General features: G+C 39.2%; 2 protein-coding genes across 3 annotated transcripts in view; one reads left to right on the top strand and one right to left on the bottom strand.

The window, feature by feature from the left end:
• The window catches only part of ZBED4 (zinc finger BED-type containing 4), a 29,183-nt gene extending 13,488 nt beyond the window's left edge, over positions 1–15,695 (top strand). The window contains exon 5 of the mRNA XM_083366438.1: positions 15,464–15,695. The gene's annotated coding sequence lies outside the window, so the exon portion shown is untranslated. The remainder of the gene's footprint in view (positions 1–15,463) is intronic.
• ALG12 (ALG12 alpha-1,6-mannosyltransferase) overlaps positions 2,117–20,246 on the bottom strand; it is a 36,687-nt gene continuing 18,557 nt past the window's right edge. For both annotated transcript variants that reach the window (XM_083366439.1, XM_083366440.1), the window contains exons 9-10: positions 14,820–14,895; positions 2,117–2,371 (exon numbers count right to left, since the gene is read on the bottom strand). In XM_083366439.1, coding sequence (XP_083222565.1) covers positions 2,134–2,371; positions 14,820–14,895 — 314 coding nt within the window. In that variant the 3' untranslated portion in view covers positions 2,117–2,133. The remainder of the gene's footprint in view (positions 2,372–14,819; positions 14,896–20,246) is intronic.

The raw sequence follows: 20,246 nt of genomic DNA on the forward strand, positions 1-20,246 counted from the left end.
CCTTGTGTTTGACATGTCTGTTCTAGACAGCAACTTGAGATAAGGTCAGTGGGTACACATAGCTATAGGCCATTGTTATACCACTGAGAGATTGTTGTTCCAAACAGCTTGGGTGGTTAAACTGGTTCCCCTTTCCTCTACTAATTTAGCTTGCACATTTGGGAAAGTGATAGCCACCAGTAGCCACAAATGTGTGGGATATGTTTATAGAATGCATGTGCTTATATAATGAGTGGGTCTCACATGGTTAACAAAACGAAATCTTTACATTTGCTATGTACAGTTAAACTTTTTGGCTAGTTAAAAAGTAAAGCTGAAAATATGGAAGGCTATTGGGTAACAGCATTCATGGCCACAAGAGTTCATTCTGTGTAACAAGGTATGTTGGGTTGCTCTGATAGAGTTCGGCTAATGTTAACATAATGTTCACAGCTCAAATGTAATAATACAGAAAACAATACTTTCAGATACTTCAGCTAGTGTAGAAAGCTAAATATTCTGAAATAATCTTAAAATGAAGTCAAAGAATACTGCACAGAACCTATGGTTTTAACTCTTCTGGCTAAAAATGATTTTCAATAATAGGAAATAAACATCAATTTATTATCTATGCCTTAAGGTGACATTTGAGGGCTACAAATATAATTATAGGAGAAAGATTATCCCTATATCTAGTCATTTATTTAACACTTCACAGGTATTTCTGAGTACCAATTTTAACTATGCTATGACCATAATTATAAAAATAAGGGTTTCTTTTCCCCTTCCAAAAACCCTCAATCTTGTGTTATCTTACATAATGTCAATCCAATTATAATCTTTCGTGGATATTTTTTTTGCAGTAGCTATCATAATGAACATCTATGTGTTTGTTTTTAAGGTGCCACAAGACTATTCATACCATAGTTGATTATACATATAAGACATCAGGTACACCTCCATTAACATTAAATAATTGCCAAGTGGCAATTTCAGAAAGAGTAGTGTGGTACATTCTTCCAGAAGGAACCAAGCAGTGTTTTAAAGAACTTCCAGTAGCTGACTCTTGTTTCCACAAAACAAGATGATACCTGATAAGTTTTGCAGGTTTTGAACATGAGAAATTAATGTTTCCCTTCCAAATAGTAGCACTTCTGTGAATAGATAAGTTGTACATCAAGGAAGACATTGTTTTCTTTGATATAAAAGAATAACAAAATTGATGAAACTTGTACAAGAGAACACAGCAGCGTAGTTAAACCAGTTTTACAGGATGGTATTACTTCCATCTAAGTCAATTTGCACCCTACTTGTACTATGCAAAGGTACACTGATGAATGATTTCAAGGGTTATGTAAGATATTTTCTTGCATATATTCAGTTACAAGTTGTAGATCATCCACAATTATACTTTCTAACCTATTGCTTTATCTGGCCACTGAGAACAGTCAGTATAGCTGACTTAAATAATCTAGCTATATATTTAGAAATTATCACTTAAAAACCTGTGAGGAATTAAAACAAATGGCATTTTTGACATCCAGCATTATTTTTCTTGATTTATGCTTGGCTGCCTCTTAATATTTCAAGGCCAACTTGATTTTCCCATAACACTGTTAACGTTTACTCCATAACTGACAACTGACAAAGGAAACCTGGTCAAGGAATATTATCAGGATGACAAGATGGGCTTTGTCTTGTATGTAAATACAGTATTGTTTATGAGCAAAACTTCCCAACAGATTAAAAACAGAAATAGCATCCATTGATTTCCAGATTTTGTTGAGCCTAATGACATTCAGGTTTAGGTATATGAGAACCTTTTTAATTGACATCATAATTTTATACTGTAGTCCAAAGAAGCATTTGGGACTTTCTACATGATAGAAAACAATGTGAAAACATTAAACCGCATATAGTATTACATAAAGACAACTATTTAGTAGATTTCCTATATAACCATAGGAAAAAATGTCTTGAATGTATGTACTTTATATTGAAATATAGCTGGCATTATATGTAATATATATTACATGAAAGTTTTTCACGTACATGAAATGAATACGATCAAATAGTATTGATCTTTCACTGACATGTCAAGGTTTTGAATCAGTGCAACACAACTAGGAAAAACTACTTCAAACTTGTTAACATTTATTTTCCAAAAGAAACGGGGAGCTTTTCCAACAATACTAGTTTGGTTTTCAAATTTAAAGTAATAGGGGGCAGTACAGTAAAATTCAACCCAATTCCACTGGTGCCAGGAATATGCACAAGAACTTTGTGAGTTGTCTTGTAATGTGACAGTTGAACTGAATTCATCTCCATAAGTACATGTGTGTATAAGAACATAAGTGGGTCGCCTGGCTTGAGGTCTTCCCTTTTGTCATATCTGTAAGAGAATGAACAGTGTAAGGTAAGAAAAGACTTGAACCATACTTCATTAGGTTGTGGCCAAGCAAGAGGAAGGATCATTATGAAAACAATATAGGAAACAACCATGAAGCAGGAAATAATTACATAGAGCAGAGGGGATTCTTAAAAGAGCATTTGGTAACTGGATGGTAGAGAGATTACTTTCAAAGAACCTGAATTTTTTTAATACAGGATCATGTCAACCATGGCAGAAAACAGGAAGGGAAGGTAATACAGTATTAAAGCTGTACTTAAAAGTAGTTCCATCGCTGTTGGAACAAATGGAAAACAAGTTATACAGCACAGAATGGGCACAGAAATAGGTGGTTTAAGAATTTTGTTCAGAATCATTTATTAGCCACAAAAGCAACAATACTACAGGTAATGGAATGCCATATGAAAAGTAAAATAGGCCCATAGAATGGGACAGAGCTACACGCAATCGTAGCTATGGTAATCAGAGGAAGCCTAGTGATGGCCAGAGGAAATCCAGTTAAATGAAGTATGTCTCTTGTGTTACCTTCTAAGTTCTCTGTTATTTGAAACTAGTTCTCAACACTTACAGGTAACAGCCATACTGAATAGGATTTATGAGCAAAAGCTCCAATAAGCATTTATCTTAACAGAATAAGAGCTGGAAAGGATCTCAGAGGTCTTCTAGTCCAACCCCCTGCTCAAGCAGGAGACCTTACACCATTCCAGACAAGTGGCTGTCCAGTCTCTTCTTAAAAGCCTCCAGTGAGGAATCACCCACAATGTCTGAAGGCAAGCTGTTCCACTGGTTAATTGTCCTCACTGTCAGGAAATTTCACCCTACTTGTAGGTTCCTTTTCTCGTTGATTAGTTTCCGTTGTTTCTTGTCTTGCCTTGGAAAATAAGTTGACCCCCCCTCTTCTTTGTGACAGACCCTCAAATATTGGAACACTGCTATCATGTCACCCCTGTCCTTTTTTCACTAGACCACAGGTCTGCAACCCGCGGCTCTTTCAGCCGTCTCCTGCGGCTCCCAGTCCTCTGCCATGTGCAGTCAAAAAAAAAAAGTGGGACTAAAAAAGTTCAGCCAATCAATTCAAATATGCAGGGTAGGTGCATATCTCGCCTTGGCTCCACTCTTCAGTCAAACCCTGTTCTGCGCATGCTTGCATGTATGCGCATGCACACACATTTTTTTGCGGCTCCCAGTTTTTCATTTTGTGAGGGAACCGGTTCCGAGTGGCTCTTTCACTGTTTCAGGTTGCTGACCCCTGCACTAGACTAAACATATTTAATTCCTTCAACTGTTCTTCTTCGTATGTTTTAGCCTCCAGCCCCCTAATCATCTTTGTTGCTTTTTTCTGCACTCTTTTCAGAGTCTCAACACCTTTTTTATAATATGGTGACCAAAACTGGATGCAGTATTCTAAGTATGGTCTTATAAAAGGGTACTAATACTTCATGTGATCATGATTCTATTCCTGTTATTGCAACCTAGGATTTCATTGGCTTTATAATTTATGTCTTTACATAATATATAATACTTTATATATTATTCTTTATATAATACATAATCTAGAATATAATTTATATCTTACTTTATAAATAAATGTTATAATCCAATGGATTTAGTTCTCTAAGAACACATAAAATAAAAGAGCAATTGTTTTGCAAGCCAACTGATTCTTCAGGCAATACTATAATTTCTAGAATGAATCTCATGTTCAAGATCTTTAAAAACATATCCTTTGCAGCCTTTGGAAGCTCCCGTGGCTTAGTCTTTTTCATTGAAGCTCCTGTTACAGACCTTGAATGTCTGTATATGTCTTTCTGCTTCACTGGCAAAATAATTTGAGTGGGAAGAAAATTATTCCAATCAACCTCTCTGTCTTCATGCACTTTCTCATCATCCTCCAACAGTGAAAAGGATGGAAGAGAAAAGTTTTTGTGGAAGGAGAACAGAGACTGAAGGAGCTAATAGGAGTGCCTGACTGGCTGGCTCCAGTTAATCATACCAATTAATGCCTTCAGCCTTGCTTGGTATTTGTTCTGCTCCCATCCATCTTTTCCTTTTAATATTTATGAGCTCAAGAGCCACAAAATTGCCAAATTCTTGTCTGCCAACTTCCAGTCTCACTGAAGAACATATGCAATGAAAATAACATGGCATCTCCAAGTCCCTGGAGCATGCATATAAATGGCATACAATTTGTACACTGCATTAAACTAGTGAACACATGCTGTATCTCATTTCCCCTGTTCCATTCACAGCTCAACCTTGATGGATGACTCCCTGTGATTAAGCAAAGGGATGAGCACGATTCCTCATTAACCCTAACTAAAATTTGCACTGAACTAATAAGCCAGGTTTTCCAGTACACCAGAAGTGATGGACATTCCATCTTCAAAAGTCACACTTCCTACTAAAGGAACTATATATTCACATAAATTAGAGTAGATAAAGGTGTGGTGCAAAAACATCTACAAACCAACAAGTAGCCATGCTTTAACATTCTAATCAGACATGGTGACTATCCCGTGTTTTTGTATTACAATTAACAGAGAAGTGCATTCTGATTAACCTGATGTAATTATTAAGGTAAGAATGTAATATATGCATTCACATTAACTAGCTGGAGTAGTTTAACATGTTGTGTAAATGTGGCCTTAATAGGGTAGTCCAAGGAACCTCTTTTCCATCATCTACAAAAATCTCCTCTTCCAGAATTTCATATTAGTTACCAGGTTGATATGTCAGCTTTACCTTTTAATTGAAAGAAGGACTTTGGGCTAGCTGCTGGGTGAAACTCAGCAACTGGCCAATGCTTCAGGCAGTGCTTCCCTTTGACTAAGCTGTTATTAGAATACAAATTCTCTTAAATATTATTCTAACATTCCTGACCTGAATAAATCCTTTCATCCCAAATCAAAGCTTGTAATGCTAAGAACATCAAGCTTGGCTAGAATCAACTTTTATGTCAAGTCTACTGCAGTCCATCTTCAAAGCAAGGCAATAAAATGTCTGTAATTTTCTTAAGGTTTTGCTATGCAAGAGAATTAAACATCAGATGGCTCCAATGAGCTCTGAATTTATTCTGATCATCAAGACTTAATGTACATGTATAAAAGAATGGTTCTCCCATAGATCATCTCACATCAACCTGAAAGGCCATTTGAGATTCTCTGAGGCAGCTGAAAGTACTTACTCCTCTGCTTGTATTGTGTCTACACAGAATGGGCTACAACTGATTTTTTATTTTGTGAGGTATTTCCTTCACCATGATATTGAGGCAATGTGGATGGATGGCCAGAACAATCGGCAGCTCACTTTAGACAATTTACATCACTACTTACTGGGAATAAAGAGTTTTCTGGATAGCAGTCACTGAATCAGATTGTAAGGATGTAACCTTAGAAATCATTTGTTGTCTTATTTTGTATTCTTTTTGGTTACAGACTTCAAGGAGAATGTGAATGGATAAGGACTAACAATTGCTTATTTGTTGTTGCTTTCTTTTAGCTGATTAAACAAACCAATATAAATGGAATTAAAATAAAAATAAATAAAATAGAGGTTAAGGAAAGTGATGAACAATATCTTGTGAATTGGAAGTACTAACTTTTGCTTAAAGGAGACGTGTCTCTTAAAGAGAGCCAATTTGGTATAGTGGTCAAAGCACCAAGCTAGAAACCAGTAGACAGTGACTTCTAGTTCCACCTTAGGCACAAATCCTGGGATCAGTCTCTCTCAGCCCCAGGAAGAAGGACATGGCACCATTTCCATAATAATAATAATAATAATAATAATAATAATAATAATAATAATAATAATAATAATAATAATAATAATAACAACAACAACAACAACAACAACAACAACAATCATCATCATCATCATCATCCCCAGAAACAGCAAGGCACCGAAAGAAAAAAACAAAAATCCTCTCAACAAACAATAAAACCCTCTCTTGACCTACAAAATACATGCATTTCAATCAAACTTTCAGCCAAGAAATTGAATTGAGACTATTACGAACACCTTAGTGTTTGATCCACAACAAAAACTGAAACACACTGCCCTATTGGTTCTCCCAGATTCCTTCAATAATGGGATTATTCTGCATTGTTTTTGTGGTGTTTCTGATCCTTTCTGCTAAATCACGTGCAAAAAGATACTAGTGTCTCACAGGGTATTATCTTATTTGTCCTGTTCTTCTCAACATCTACATAAAATAATTAGGAAAGGTCAATTGGAACTGTGGTGTAGGGTTCTGTAGAGATCCCAGACCTACAAAAGACCTTTTTTATTCCTATATTAAAAATTACAAGGTTCTCCCTTCCTGTCTCCAGTGATAATATTTCTGCAAGTGTAAAATCTGCTTTCCTCTACCTACAAAAGACCCTTTTAATTTCTATATTAAAAGTTATACAGTTTTGCATCCTTGAGTTGTAGTGATAAATCTCTTTACACTAACAAGACTTGTTTTTTATGATTGTCCTTGCTTCAAGATAATACCTCTGCCTTTCCCCAATTATAATTATGAAGTCTGCATTCCTGTGATAAACCTATGCCCCCTGCTTCATTTATAACAAGACCTGTCTCCTGTATTTGTCCTTGCTTTACAACCCTTGTCAACATTTGTATAAAATAGCTATGCATTATTGTTTCCTGTAATGGCCTTTACCCTCTTCATTATCAGTTCTCTGTTAGCATAAACTATGTTTTATTGTTTCCTTTGACCTCACATATGTTCATTAGCAGATGTGTGTAATGAGTTATGTTTTCCTTTGACCTCACATATGTTCATTAGCAGATGTATGCAATGAGTTATGTTTTCCTTTATGTTAATTCCTCATGTGTATTTTCCCCCCTCCCAAATGAAACAGCTTAATAAAAGGAGGGCTTGTGGAGCTGTTCAGGGGGCACATCATCCACCCCGAGCACTCCATGCTCCCTCACTTTCTTGTATTAGGTGCCTCAGTTTGTCTTACTCTGTCTCTAACTCTGCCTAAATCATCGCAGTTCCCAAGTATGACCGTCGGAACTTCCGGCATACTGGGTCGGTGGTAGAAGGCAAGATCCTTCCTTATTCAAGGTGCACACCCTCGTGAGGGTCCCTCCAAATTCTCACCCCTGTCAAGGGGCTCTAAGAGTTGAAGCCAGAACCCTGACCGGTCGTTCATCGCAACAACTGGGGGCTCGTCCGTTGGATCGCTCAGCTTCAACTCCATAGTACGACTCCTGTCTAGGGGTGTGCTACCTGCATTCCTGTTCTCATGCACCTCGGAGAAGGCTTTACTCGTGAGTAATGGGCTCCCCAATTTTCAAAGTTTCGTCAGGTCATAGGGACGAACTTTTTAATATAATGCAGAAGGCTAATTTTGTTCAAAAACACAATGGCACCATGGTCCATCTTGTAGGAAGGAGACTTTTAACAAAACTTTTACAATATATTAACAAAAATTGTCTGGCTTATCCAGAATCAGGCACTTTGTCTGTTATAACCTGGGAAAAGCTACGTAAATATCTTCACAATCATCCCAGGGCGCCTGCTGATATTTTGTCTGCATGGCAAGCAATGATGGCAGCATTAAAACTCTTGCCATCTCCTTTAGATCTAACATCTTCTATCTCTAAACCTCTTGATCACTCTTCTGATCTTCTGCCTTCATCCGTGCCACCCCCACCCTATGAAAAATCAGACAAACTTCCTCCTGTTGCTGTGCATGTCCCCCCCTCTGCTCTGCCTCCGGAAAATCTTCCTTCTGCCTTTTATTTTTGCCCTGCTGTGCCTGTCTCTCTTTCTGCTCTCGGCAAAGAGGAAAAAGCCTCTGAGCTTGTTGAAGCCTTTTCAGTTTCTCCGCCTCCCCCTCCTTATGAGGAAGATTTGTCATCTTGTTATCTTGTTAATTTTTTGCCACCACCGGCAGCCGGAGGTTCACCAATCCACCCTTGCATCATGACTTCATCAACTATGTGCAAGGATTTTTAATAAGTATAGGTAAGCTAACATGGTTTTGGCTATCACAATATCTTGTTTGGGAATCTGAATATAAATAAAAAATAAATAGAGAAAAAATTCTTGCTGGATTACCTCAAGGAGTAAATAGGGATCAATTATTTGGCACGGGACAATTCATTACTAATGACCAACAGGCTCAAAGCCCAAGGGAGACTTTTAATTTGAAGGGGCTTTAGCAGCTTTCCACAAGATATCCTCACGGAAAAGCTATTGCAAAAGTTTATCAAGATCCCAATCAGGCTTATTCAGACTTTGTGGATAGATTGCAGGAAGAAAATACAAGGCAAATAGACAATGAATATGCCCAAAACCTAAAACCTCAAATTTATATGTGTGTTTTGTTCTGTTTTAAATAAATGTTGTTTTAATAGTATATGTGTATATATGTCTGTCTGTGTTGTTCTGTGTTATTTCCAAGACTTGGAAGAGGGTCAAAATCCTCTCTGATAACACCAAACAAAAAGGCCTTATTTAACAATGTATGGTTTGTCTGGAGAAAGTATGAAATGAAATTTTTGTATGTGAAATTGTTTATGCAAGCAGTCAGAATGGAAGTGAATGAGTTAATTTGCTGATATGTAAAAATGAGTGTGTTAGCCCTCAAAACTGCAGATTTTATTGTTGTAAAAGCCATGGATGATGTGTGAGAGTAAATGCATGTAAAGGAGAGCAAACTATTTTTATTTTTAATTTTTTTTGTGTGGTGAGATTTTTGTAAAGTTTCTTTTACTCCCCCCCAACCCTGCTGTGTTACTTTAAGAGTGAGAAAAGGAGAGACAGCCAGAAGGAGGGGGGGTGGCTGGTCCTTTTAACCATTTTTTTTTCTCTGCTTAGAATTCCAGTCTGAGAAAGGGGGGTGGAAACTTGATGCCCACTCTTGCAGTTTCAGCTTGCAATTTTTTTTTACTCGAAAGAGGAGAGATTCTTTGTTGGAGAAGTTTTTGGAATTCTTTGAGTTTTAGTTAAACATCACCCAAAAGAAATTACTCTGATCTTTTTGTGGAGTTGTTTTTTGTTTTTGTTTTCTTGTTTTTGATGTTTTTGTGTGCAGGACACATTGATAGAAGGTGATATCTGGGAGAATTTCCCTCCCTTAATCAGCACTAACCTGTGGATTTTATACCTTACAACAGGCTCTGAGATTGTTTACAACTTTTTTTTAATCTTGCAAAATTTGCTTTTTGAACGCCAGCATCCTATTTTTATTGCTCACATTCATAGTCATCAGCCTTTTCCAGGTTTTTTGCAAGAGGGAAACACTGTTGCAGATCAGGCTGCCTTCGGACCTTCAGCCTGTTCTTTGCAACCCCTCACCCCCTGGGAAAGTCATTCATATTTTCATCAAAATTCCAAAGCTTTGCAAAAGCAGTTTGGCTCATCATGGCCACCCCCCTAAGGGGAGAAGCCACTAAACATGTAATTAATCATTGTATTCGGACCTTTGCAGTGCTGGGATGTCCAAAAGAACTCAAAACAGATAATGGCCCTGCTTACAGCAGTCAAGCCATGGCAAAATTTTGTCATCATTGGCAAATCACACACAAATTTGGAATTCCATATTATAGCCAAGGCCAAGCCTTGGTGGAATGGGTTAACCAAACCTTGAAACATGCTTTAGATCACTATAAAAATCAGAACAGGGGAAAACGAAACCCCAACCTCCCAGCAATGCAAGAAAGTCTTAATCTTTGCCTCTACACTCTAAACTTTTCCAACTTGACTGGCTATCCCTTAACCACAGCTGCAGAGCAGCATTTTTCTTTTTCTTCTTCAGATCTCCCTAAGCCACAGGTGTGGTATCGCCAACTTCCAGACCTAACTTGGAAAGGCCCTGCAGACCTTATCACTTGGGGAAGAGGCTACGCAGTTGCTCAACTGCCAGACAAAGTACTGTGGATCCCAGGTCGCTACGTTCACCCGTATCATGCCTCCACAAACACAACTGCAGAACCCATTAAAGATGACAGCATGGTTTGTGACTTTTTTCAGCTTTAACACCACTGACTGATGCCACTAAAACACAATTCCATCTGAAAGCTTACCCCAGACGTCAACTCCAGTTCACCAGCTATCCCATCCTGTTCTTTACACCTTTGACATTGGTTCCAGTCAAAAATGGCTCTTTTCACACTGTTTTTGCCCATCGCATGGACCCAGAAGGAACAACCTGTTGTTAACAACGAGTCTACCATCATCATCTATGTGAACTCTGTAGCTCATGTTCCTGTCCAAACTTGAAATGGTTTCAACTTTCAGGAATTACTTGGCTCCTGGTTTCCCAAAGTACCTGGTTTACACGCTATTGTAGCTTTTATTAGTATGATTGTATTAGGATGTATTATTTTACCTTGTGTCTTGCCTATTTTTATCAGAAGTATTACTAACAGTATTTCTTTGATTGTGCTTGACTCCATGGCAGAATTATACCTGGTATCAAGGAATGTTTAACTTCTCTCCCTGGCTGACCACCCTTTTCTCAGCTACAGCTGGTCCTTTAATTTTACTATTACTTGCATGTGCAATTGGCCCATGTGTTATGGGTAAACTTTTAAATTTTCTACAACGAAGGCTGAGCAGCATTAGCAATGACATTCTGTTGATGAAACACACTGTTGACAGTGAATACAAACACCCTCTTTTAGAATTCACTTCTGACCCAGAGACTGATGCACCCTCACACCAACACTCTTTGAAAGGAACATTGACGCAGGCTCAGGAGGTATCGAAGGATTTCTCTTTTTCCAGCGTAAGTATCCTAGAAGAGAAAGTTTTGGATTTTGAGGGGCCTTCTCAGTAATTGGCTTTAAAAAACAGAAAAAGAGGAGTTGTAGAGATCCCAGACCTACAAAAGACCTTTTTTATTCCTATATTAAAAATTACAAGGTTCTCCCTTCCTGTCTCCAGTGATAATATTTCTGCAAGTGTAAAATCTGCTTTCCTCTACCTACAAAAGACCCTTTTAATTTCTATATTAAAAGTTATACAGTTTTGCATCCTTGAGTTGTAGTGATAAATCTCTTTACACTAACAAGACTTGTTTTTTATGATTGTCCTTGCTTCAAGATAATACCTCTGCCTTTCCCCAATTATAATTATGAAGTCTGCATTCCTGTGATAAACCTATGCCCCCTGCTTCATTTATAACAAGACCTGTCTCCTGTATTTGTCCTTGCTTTACAACCCTTGTCAACATTTGTATAAAATAGCTATGCATTATTGTTTCCTGTAATGGCCTTTACCCTCTTCATTATCAGTTCTCTGTTAGCATAAACTATGTTTTATTGTTTCCTTTGACCTCACATATGTTCATTAGCAGATGTGTGTAATGAGTTATGTTTTCCTTTGACCTCACATATGTTCATTAGCAGATGTATGCAATGAGTTATGTTTTCCTTTATGTTAATTCCTCATGTGTATTTTCCCCCCTCCCAAATGAAACAGCTTAATAAAAGGAGGGCTTGTGGAGCTGTTCAGGGGGCACATCATCCACCCCGAGCACTCCATGCTCCCTCACTTTCTTGTATTAGGTGCCTCAGTTTGTCTTACTCTGTCTCTAACTCTGCCTAAATCATCGCAGTTCCCAAGTATGACCGTCGGAACTTCCGGCATACTGGGTCGGTGGTAGAAGGCAAGATCCTTCCTTATTCAAGGTGCACACCCTCGTGAGGGTCCCTCCAAATTCTCACCCCTGTCAAGGGGCTCTAAGAGTTGAAGCCAGAACCCTGACCGGTCGTTCATCGCAACAGGGTTCCATCAATATGCTGATGATACTGTTTCTACTTCTTATCATCCAACTCTGTTACCTAAGTTCATTAACAGATTGAAAGTATACAAATTGAAATTAAATGCAGGCAAAGCAGAGCTGAGGTTGGTTAAATGTAAACTGAATGACTGAGATTCAACCTTTTGGGGATGAGGCTACACTTCCCCTATAAATCAAGTAAGGAATCCAAAGTGCCAACCTGTTCCTTGTTGCCAACTGGAATTGCAAGTGATACCCCTACTGAGAAGATTTGCACAAGTAAGGCTCATGAACCCAGCTCTGTTCATTCCCAAATGGGTCAAATTTGGGCATCCTATGAAATACCTCTCATAAGTTAGCCTGGAAAATCATACAGAAGTTGTAACTAATGGAAAATGCTGCCAGAAGGCTGCAAACCTGTGCAAATTATGGAGGTCATGTAGTACCCATGCTAAAACATTGCCTATTACTTATAAGGCAAATATTGTTGGTGTTAACACTGAGGAGCATGACCAATCATTAGGAGCTACAGGAAAAGCCCTTCTGAAAATGCCTTTTCTGTCAGAGATTGATCTAACTGGCATGAAGGACAAAAGGCCTTCTCCTGAACTGCTTTCAACCTCCCTCTGGAGTTGCATTTAATCACCACGATTTCAGTACACAGAAAGACAATAAAGGCATATCTTTTTATCCTGGGTTTTATCTTTTAATTAGTTTAGTATTTGTTTTAATATTTTATACCTTTTTAGCTATCTCAAAAACAGAAAGAGAAGTTATAAAACAAATAAGGGCATTCTCACTTGATTTGCATATGTTTAATTGATAACAGATTTTTGAGTGAGTAGTACATCTTTATCACGATTTCTATTAATGTAATTTGGCAAGAACTATGAGCTCTTGGTTTTGTGCTTAATATTCAACGATACAATACTTCAACTCTGGGGTTAACTTCAAGTTTTTTTAACCTATGCACACAGCAGTATCCCAGATTCATATTAATTGAAAAATATCTTCCTTTGATGTTTGCACAAATCTAATAAACAATTTTAAACATCTGCCTACAATTCCAAAATTACTTCTATTTCATAAACAAACTATAAAGAAACCATAAAAAACTTGTTTTTAATTATTAGTTTGGCAGGAGGTAGTTTGAACTTAGGTACATATGTTGTACAAAAAAGCAGCAGCTCCTTATTTGAAACTAACCCTGACACACACAAATAATTTCTGACACACCCCTCAAATTAAAGGGGTTCTGCTTCAATATAAATACCCTTGGTCTAATGAACACTCTGGAATACTGAAAGCAAATGTCCTTAAGTAGGACAAGAAGCTATCAGACCATGCATCAGGCTGGGCAAAATTTTGATGCCTGGTGGCCATATTTAATCCTTTGGAATGACAGGGCTGGATAGTGATGAAAAAGTGGACTTTTTCCCCCCTGTACTAGGTTTGCAGTACAATGGTTGTGTTTCCCACCTCAAAATGGTCAGAGTAATAGTGAAGTAATAGAGGGCTATAGAGATGAACAAAAACTAAGTTTGGAGGCCACACACTACACATTCCTGCCTCACAGAAGCTAATTAGATTTAAAAAGGAATCCTACCTAATCCTGCTGGGAAATCAGAGGTGGACGATCTCTGACCTTTCAAGGATGTTGCTGAAAATTGATGCCTACCATCTTCCACTATTGGTTATGCTTAGTAGGGTGCTGGGAGTTGTAATTCATCAATGTTTAGAAGCAGTGGCGTAGCGTGGGTTGTCAGCACCCGGGGCAAGGCAAGTAATTTGCGCCCCCTAACCCGTGGATTTTAGCTCTCTCTCTCTCCGCACCGCACCGCATGCCTGGCACCCCCCCTCCACAGTGGGCGGCGACCCGGCGGCTCAGATCGGATTCGCAGGAGCCAGGCAGGGGCAGAGAGCTGCGAGTGCGAGCGCGCCCCCCAGATGTTGCGCCCAGTGCGGCCGCCCCCCCTGCACCCCCCACGCTACGCCACTGTTTAGAAGGTCACTGGTTCTTTTACTCTGATCTATATAATAGGGACGCGGTGGCTCAGTGGGTTAGGACGCTGAGCTTGTCAAACAGAAGGTAGGCAGTTTGGCGGGTCAAATCCCGAGTGCCACATAACAGAGTGAGTGCCTGTTACTCGTCCCAGCTTCTGCCAACCTAGCAGTTCGAAAGCACGTAAAAATGCAAGTAGAAAAATAGGGACCACTATGGTGGGAAGGTAACAGCGTTCCGTGCGCCTTTGGCGTCTAGTCATGCCAGCCACATGACCACGGAGACATCCTCGGTCAAGCGCTGGCTCTTCGGCTTTGAAACTGAGATGAGCACCGGCCCCTAGAGTTGGAAATGACTAGCACGCATGTGAGGGGGAACCTTTACCTTTATATAATAGGGTCTCAAGTTTTAGATAATCTGCATGTTGATTTTTAGTGTAGGCTTGGCACCTCATCTTCACTGCAAAGAGAAGGACTCCTAGGAGACGGAATACACAACCTGACCTTTACTTCTGCCTTGCTGTTGAATTCCAATGCAACCTTCTAACTAAGAGCTTGAAGAATATTAGCCCAGAACACACAAAAAGTCCACAAGTCTTAAGGTTACCAAGGTTGGACACTTCTGATATATAACAAACTGCAAAAAATAATCTTTCTTACAGACACAAACACACAAATAGCCTTACTTCCAATTCAAGTTGATTTCTAAAAATCGAGACACACCAGTCTGTGCCGCAGCCCCATCAATGTGGACAGAAACATCTGCAAAAAACAAAAAAACAAAAACAAAAATAAAAATATATGAAAGCAAGGAACAATTCCAGTCAACACTAATGGGCAAGCTTGTGGATTTGTATTTATTTTTTTTATATTGATATTTTATTAAGTTTTTCTAATTACAAATCTTTAGTGCTTAATAAACAAGTATGTCTGGGTTCACATATTTGACATTAATAGTAATACAACTTCCATTTCTACTCTCTACTCCGTTTTTCAAGCCACTTATAAAAATTATCCCATGTTTGAAAATATTCTGTATCTTCTTTCCCTTTCATTTTCAATGTAAGCCTATCCATTTCCACACAATCCAAGATTTTCCTAATTATGTCTTCTTCCAATGGTGTTTCTTCATTTTTCCAATACTGTGCAAATGTAATTCTCGCTGCTATTAATACATGTAATATTAAATATATACATTTTTGTCATAGTTCTCTGTGATTATACCTAGAAGAAATAGTTCTGGCTTAAAATCTACATGTTTTCTTAACATTTTCTCTAACCACATATGTATTTTTGACCAATTTCTTTTTTTTTTTTTTTTTTGCTTTAGGGCACCAGAGGTGAAAGTACGTGCCTGGTTTTTGCCTACATTTCCAACAAGACATGTTTTTAAACATTTTTGCTAATCTTGCAGGTGGTAAATGTAATCTATAAAACATTTTATATAGATTTTCTTTATATGTAGCTGCCCTTGTTATTTTATAGTTTCTTTCCCACAGGTTTTGCCATTTTTCTAATTCTACATTGTGCCCATTTCCCCCCCCCCCCAAGTTATCATTGTTTCTTTGACTTGTTCATCTTCCATCTTTAAGTTTAACAAAAATTTACAGTTTCTTAATCAGGTTTTCATCTGATGACAATAGTATCTGGTCAAACAATGTTTGATTTTTACAAAACCATATATTTTAGCATCTTTTTTGTATCTGATTTGCAAGTGTGGCCACCATGATAGCTCAATACCCTGTTCTTACAATTCTTGTTTAGTTTGTAATTACCCATCAGAATTCAAAATGTCTCTATATGTCACAAGTTTCTCATAGCTGTTACCTTCCCACCGTAGTGGTCCCTATTTATCTACTTGCATTTTTATGTGCTTTCAAACTGCTAGGTTGGCAGAAGCTGGGACGAGTAACAGGCGCTCACTCTGTTACGCAGCACTTGGGATTCGACCCACCAAACTGCCGACCTTCTGATCGACAAGCTCAGCGTCCTAACCCACTGAGCCACCGCATCCCTACTAGATGTCACTAAAAGTCTATCTTAAAACCAGAACTTATTTCTCAAGAGTTCTGTCTGATATTTTTCAAAGCAAATGAAGTTTCCAAGATATTTTAAGTCTCCCAAATTTTTCAATGTTACAGCTTTAAATTATTTTCAATTTGGTTTTATAATCTGACTATTTTTCTCCCCAAAGATGTTAAATTGCCACTGTTTTTCTAGGGGGTTAGAGCAGGAAAAAATATTCTCACCCAGTTCCAAATGCGTTGCTTAAATTTTGCTAGTTGGTGCTTTTTTCCCTGGCTGTCAGTAGCTGTCAGTGTTTCACCTGCTCGTTCAGAGGGCTTCCTCAGATCGAACAGATTGACCGCCATCTCTCCGTGATCTACAAAGGTCCCCTCCTTCTTTGTCACCTCTCTGGGGTGACTTTAGGCCCTTTTCAGGCCCCCAGCAGGACAAAATTGAACGCAGAAGGCAAAGCCCTGCTCTCACTACAACGTGAAACCGGAAATCGGATTTGTATTTATTTTATTCTTTGAAAAAAATCCTACTGTGTCTTACCCATTTACCTCAGGACCGCCACAGCCAGGCCTTCCACACCCCGACACCTGTTGCACCACCGCCTAACTTCTTCTGTGGCCACTTGCAGCAGGACACCATTTGGTATGTCGCGGCGGTGCTGCTGCTCATGGTAGGATGCCACGTGGTGCATCATGCTCGGTGCCACCGCTCGTGGTAGGACACCATAGGGCATGTTGTGCCTGGTGCCACCGCTCGTAGGACACCACGTAGTGCATTGCACCAGTGCTACAACTCACAGCAGGACACCACATGGTGCATTGTATTGTGGCACACATGAGCGGCGGCACTGGTGCGATGCATCACGTGACCTCCTGCTATGAGTGGCAGCACCAGCATGACACACCATATGGCTCCTGCTGCAAGCAGCCGCCAGTAACCAGAAGTAGGCCAGTGGCCACGCAGACGCTTGCTGGATGGGGCTATTACTGCTGGTGCTGCTGCTGCAAGGCAAGGCGAGGCAGGTGTTGGGACATGGGAGGCCTGACTGCGGGGCCCTGATGTAAGCAGGTGCAGGGCACGGGGGCAGCTCCACCCCTCACCCTAGGTTGTATTTTACATGTGCACCTCACCCCACTTCCGTCTTAGGCCCAGTACTCTTCAATACCTTTATCAATGACTTAGATGAGGGAATAGAAGGGGAACTCATCAAATTTGCAAATGACACTAAATTGGTAGGAATAGTCAACACCCAGAAGACAAGCTCAGGATTCAAAAAGACCTTAACAAACTGGAACAATGGGCCTTATCCAACAAAATGAGTTTTAATGTGGAGAAAAGCAAAGTTTTACACTTAGATAGGAAAAGTCAAAAATAAGTACAGATTAGGTGAGACCTGGCTTAAAAACAGTAACTGTGAGAGGGACCTTGGAGTCCTAGTGGACGATCATTTGACTATGAGCTAGCAATGTACAGTAGCAGCCAAAAAAGCTAATACAATCCTGGGTTGCATAAACAGGGACATAGAATCAAGATCATGTGAAATATTAGTACCGCTTTATAAAAACCTAGTGAGACCACACCTGGAATACTGCAAACAATTCTGGTCACCATACTACAAAAAAGATGTTAAGATGTTGGAAAAAGTTCAGAGAAGGCCAACTAAGATGGTCCAAGGCCTGGAGACTAAAACATATGAAGAATGGCTGCAGGACCTGGGTTTGGCTAGTCTAAAAAAAGAAGAAGAAATAGGAGTAACATGATAGCAGTATTCCAGTATTTGAGAGGCTGCCACAAAGAAGAGGGGGTCAAATTATTCTCCAAAGCACCAGAGGGCAGGACAAGAAACAATGGTTGGAAACTGATCAAAGAGAGAAGCAACCTGGAATTAAGGAGAAACTTCCTGACAGTGAGGACAATTTACCAGTGGAACAGCTTGCCTTCAGAAACCGTGGGCACTCCATTACTGGAGGTTTTTAAGAAGAGACTGGACAGACACTTGTCTGAGATGGCATAGGTTCTCCTGCCTGAGCGGGGGGCTGGACTAGAAGACCTCCAAGGTCCATTCCATTCCCATTTTATTCTACCTCGTACAACCAGATGGTGAGACAGAGTGGGCAGGGTCTTAACTAGGGCTTATTTTGGGGGTAGGGCTTATATTAGGCACAAATGTAAAAAAAACAAGCTAGGTCTTATTTTTTGGGATAGGTCTTATTTTCGGGAAAACATGGTAAATTCCAAACATGAGTGAAGTAGAAAATATTGGCTGGCTACTGTACTGGAGATGCTTGGTGTCGAATTAATATACTTAAAATTAATAAGGTGCTTAACCTAGAACTTAATCCATTTTTTAATGAATTAAAGGAACAGCTCACGTGAGAAAAAAAAAAAGAAAAAGCAAAGCACCGTCTAGTGATTTGTTTACTCACGCAGTGCCTTTCGGCCCCAACAAAATGAAAACAGCACTTTCAGTGGAAGTTATCTCCTGCTGATGCTTTCACTGCTTGGATATCTGGAAAGGGGCCCTGAAACAGCCATACTGAACATTCAAAATACCCCTCAATTGTCTCCCATATGAGACTACACCAAAATACCTGGGAGTCACCCTAGACAGGACTCTGTCTTTTAAAAAACATATTCAGAATTTGGCTGCCAAGGTTAACAGCAGAAATAACATCCTGCAAAAACTATACCAAACAACTTGGGGAGCTTCAGCTCCAACTCTTCGAAGCGCAGCCCTTGGGCTTTGCTACTCTGTAGCGGAATATTGCACACCTGTATGGATAAACAGCCCACATACAAGACTTGTCGATGTTCAACTTAACTATACAATGAGATTAATTACTGGGTGCATAAAATCTACACCTATTCACTGGCTACCAGTTCTTAGCCATATACTCCCCCCGCACTTACGACGACAAGAAGCTCTTATTCGGGAGTATAGTAAGATCCTGATAAACTCCTCTCTACCCATTCATGGTTATACCTCTGTTCTTTTAAGAGGTCGACTAAAGTCAAGAAACCCACCACTCCTTACAGCGCTTAAGCTGCTGGCCGAACATCAGAGCACCACACAAAAGTAGATGGAAGCATGGAATAGCTATACCTCCCAAGATATTTTTGAGCATATTAATCCTAATAATATACCTCCAGGGTTCAACTTACCCTGACACATATGGGTGACATACAACAGAATTAGAACGACTCATGGGGTGTATGCTGATTCTCTGTATAAATGGGGGAAGACATCTTCAGCGCAATGTGATTGCGGGGCTTCCCGACAGACTATCCAACATATAGTGAGGGAATGCATTAATAGAAAATACCCAGGAGATTTTAAGGACTTCCTCTGCGTAACAACGGTAGCTACTGACTGGATTTCCAAACTCGACATCAAACTCTGGAATGTTATTTCTGGTTTCCTCTTAGGTTTTATTACTGCTTCTTTTTAATTGTTTTAACTGTTTTAACTTGTAAATATGAAATGTTTTTAATATTGTGTGTGACCAGCCATACGCTAAATAAATAAATAAATAAATTGTCTGAAAAGACTCTTCACTGAGCTCACTACATACTTGTTACTGAATACTTGCAATAACCCTTGGAATCCCTTCCTATATAACTTTGTAAAGGCTCTGCTAAGAATGACAAAACTTTCCCATCACCTGATTGCCAACTGTCAGAATACTAGAATCAAATAGTTAGGACTGTGGTCATCAAATGAAAGTGGCTGAAAGACTTACAACAGATAAAGGAAAGCACTTCTTGCACAGAATGAAATAAATCACTTGGATTAAAAGCAGATTGGATATATCCAAGCAGGACAAGTCTACTAAGGGATTATAGTGTCATTTCTGGGTTGAGGGCGGAGGGAGGCATGATGCCTCCAAATACCATTTGCAGGGAAACAATAGAAGGATATGGCTAACTCTCTACTGCCTGTTTGTGAGTCCCCACTATAATATGAAATATATAGCAATGGCTATCTGAATGTAAGAAAATCTTATATTCAGATAGCCATTGCCATATAATTCACATTATAGTGCAAGAGTTCTTGACATCACAGTTAACAATCTCTGTTCTCAGTACTTTAACCA

This window comes from Vipera ursinii (genome assembly GCF_947247035.1).
Source record: "Vipera ursinii genome assembly, chromosome: 6".
NCBI classification, from domain to species: Eukaryota; Metazoa; Chordata; class Lepidosauria; order Squamata; family Viperidae; genus Vipera; species Vipera ursinii.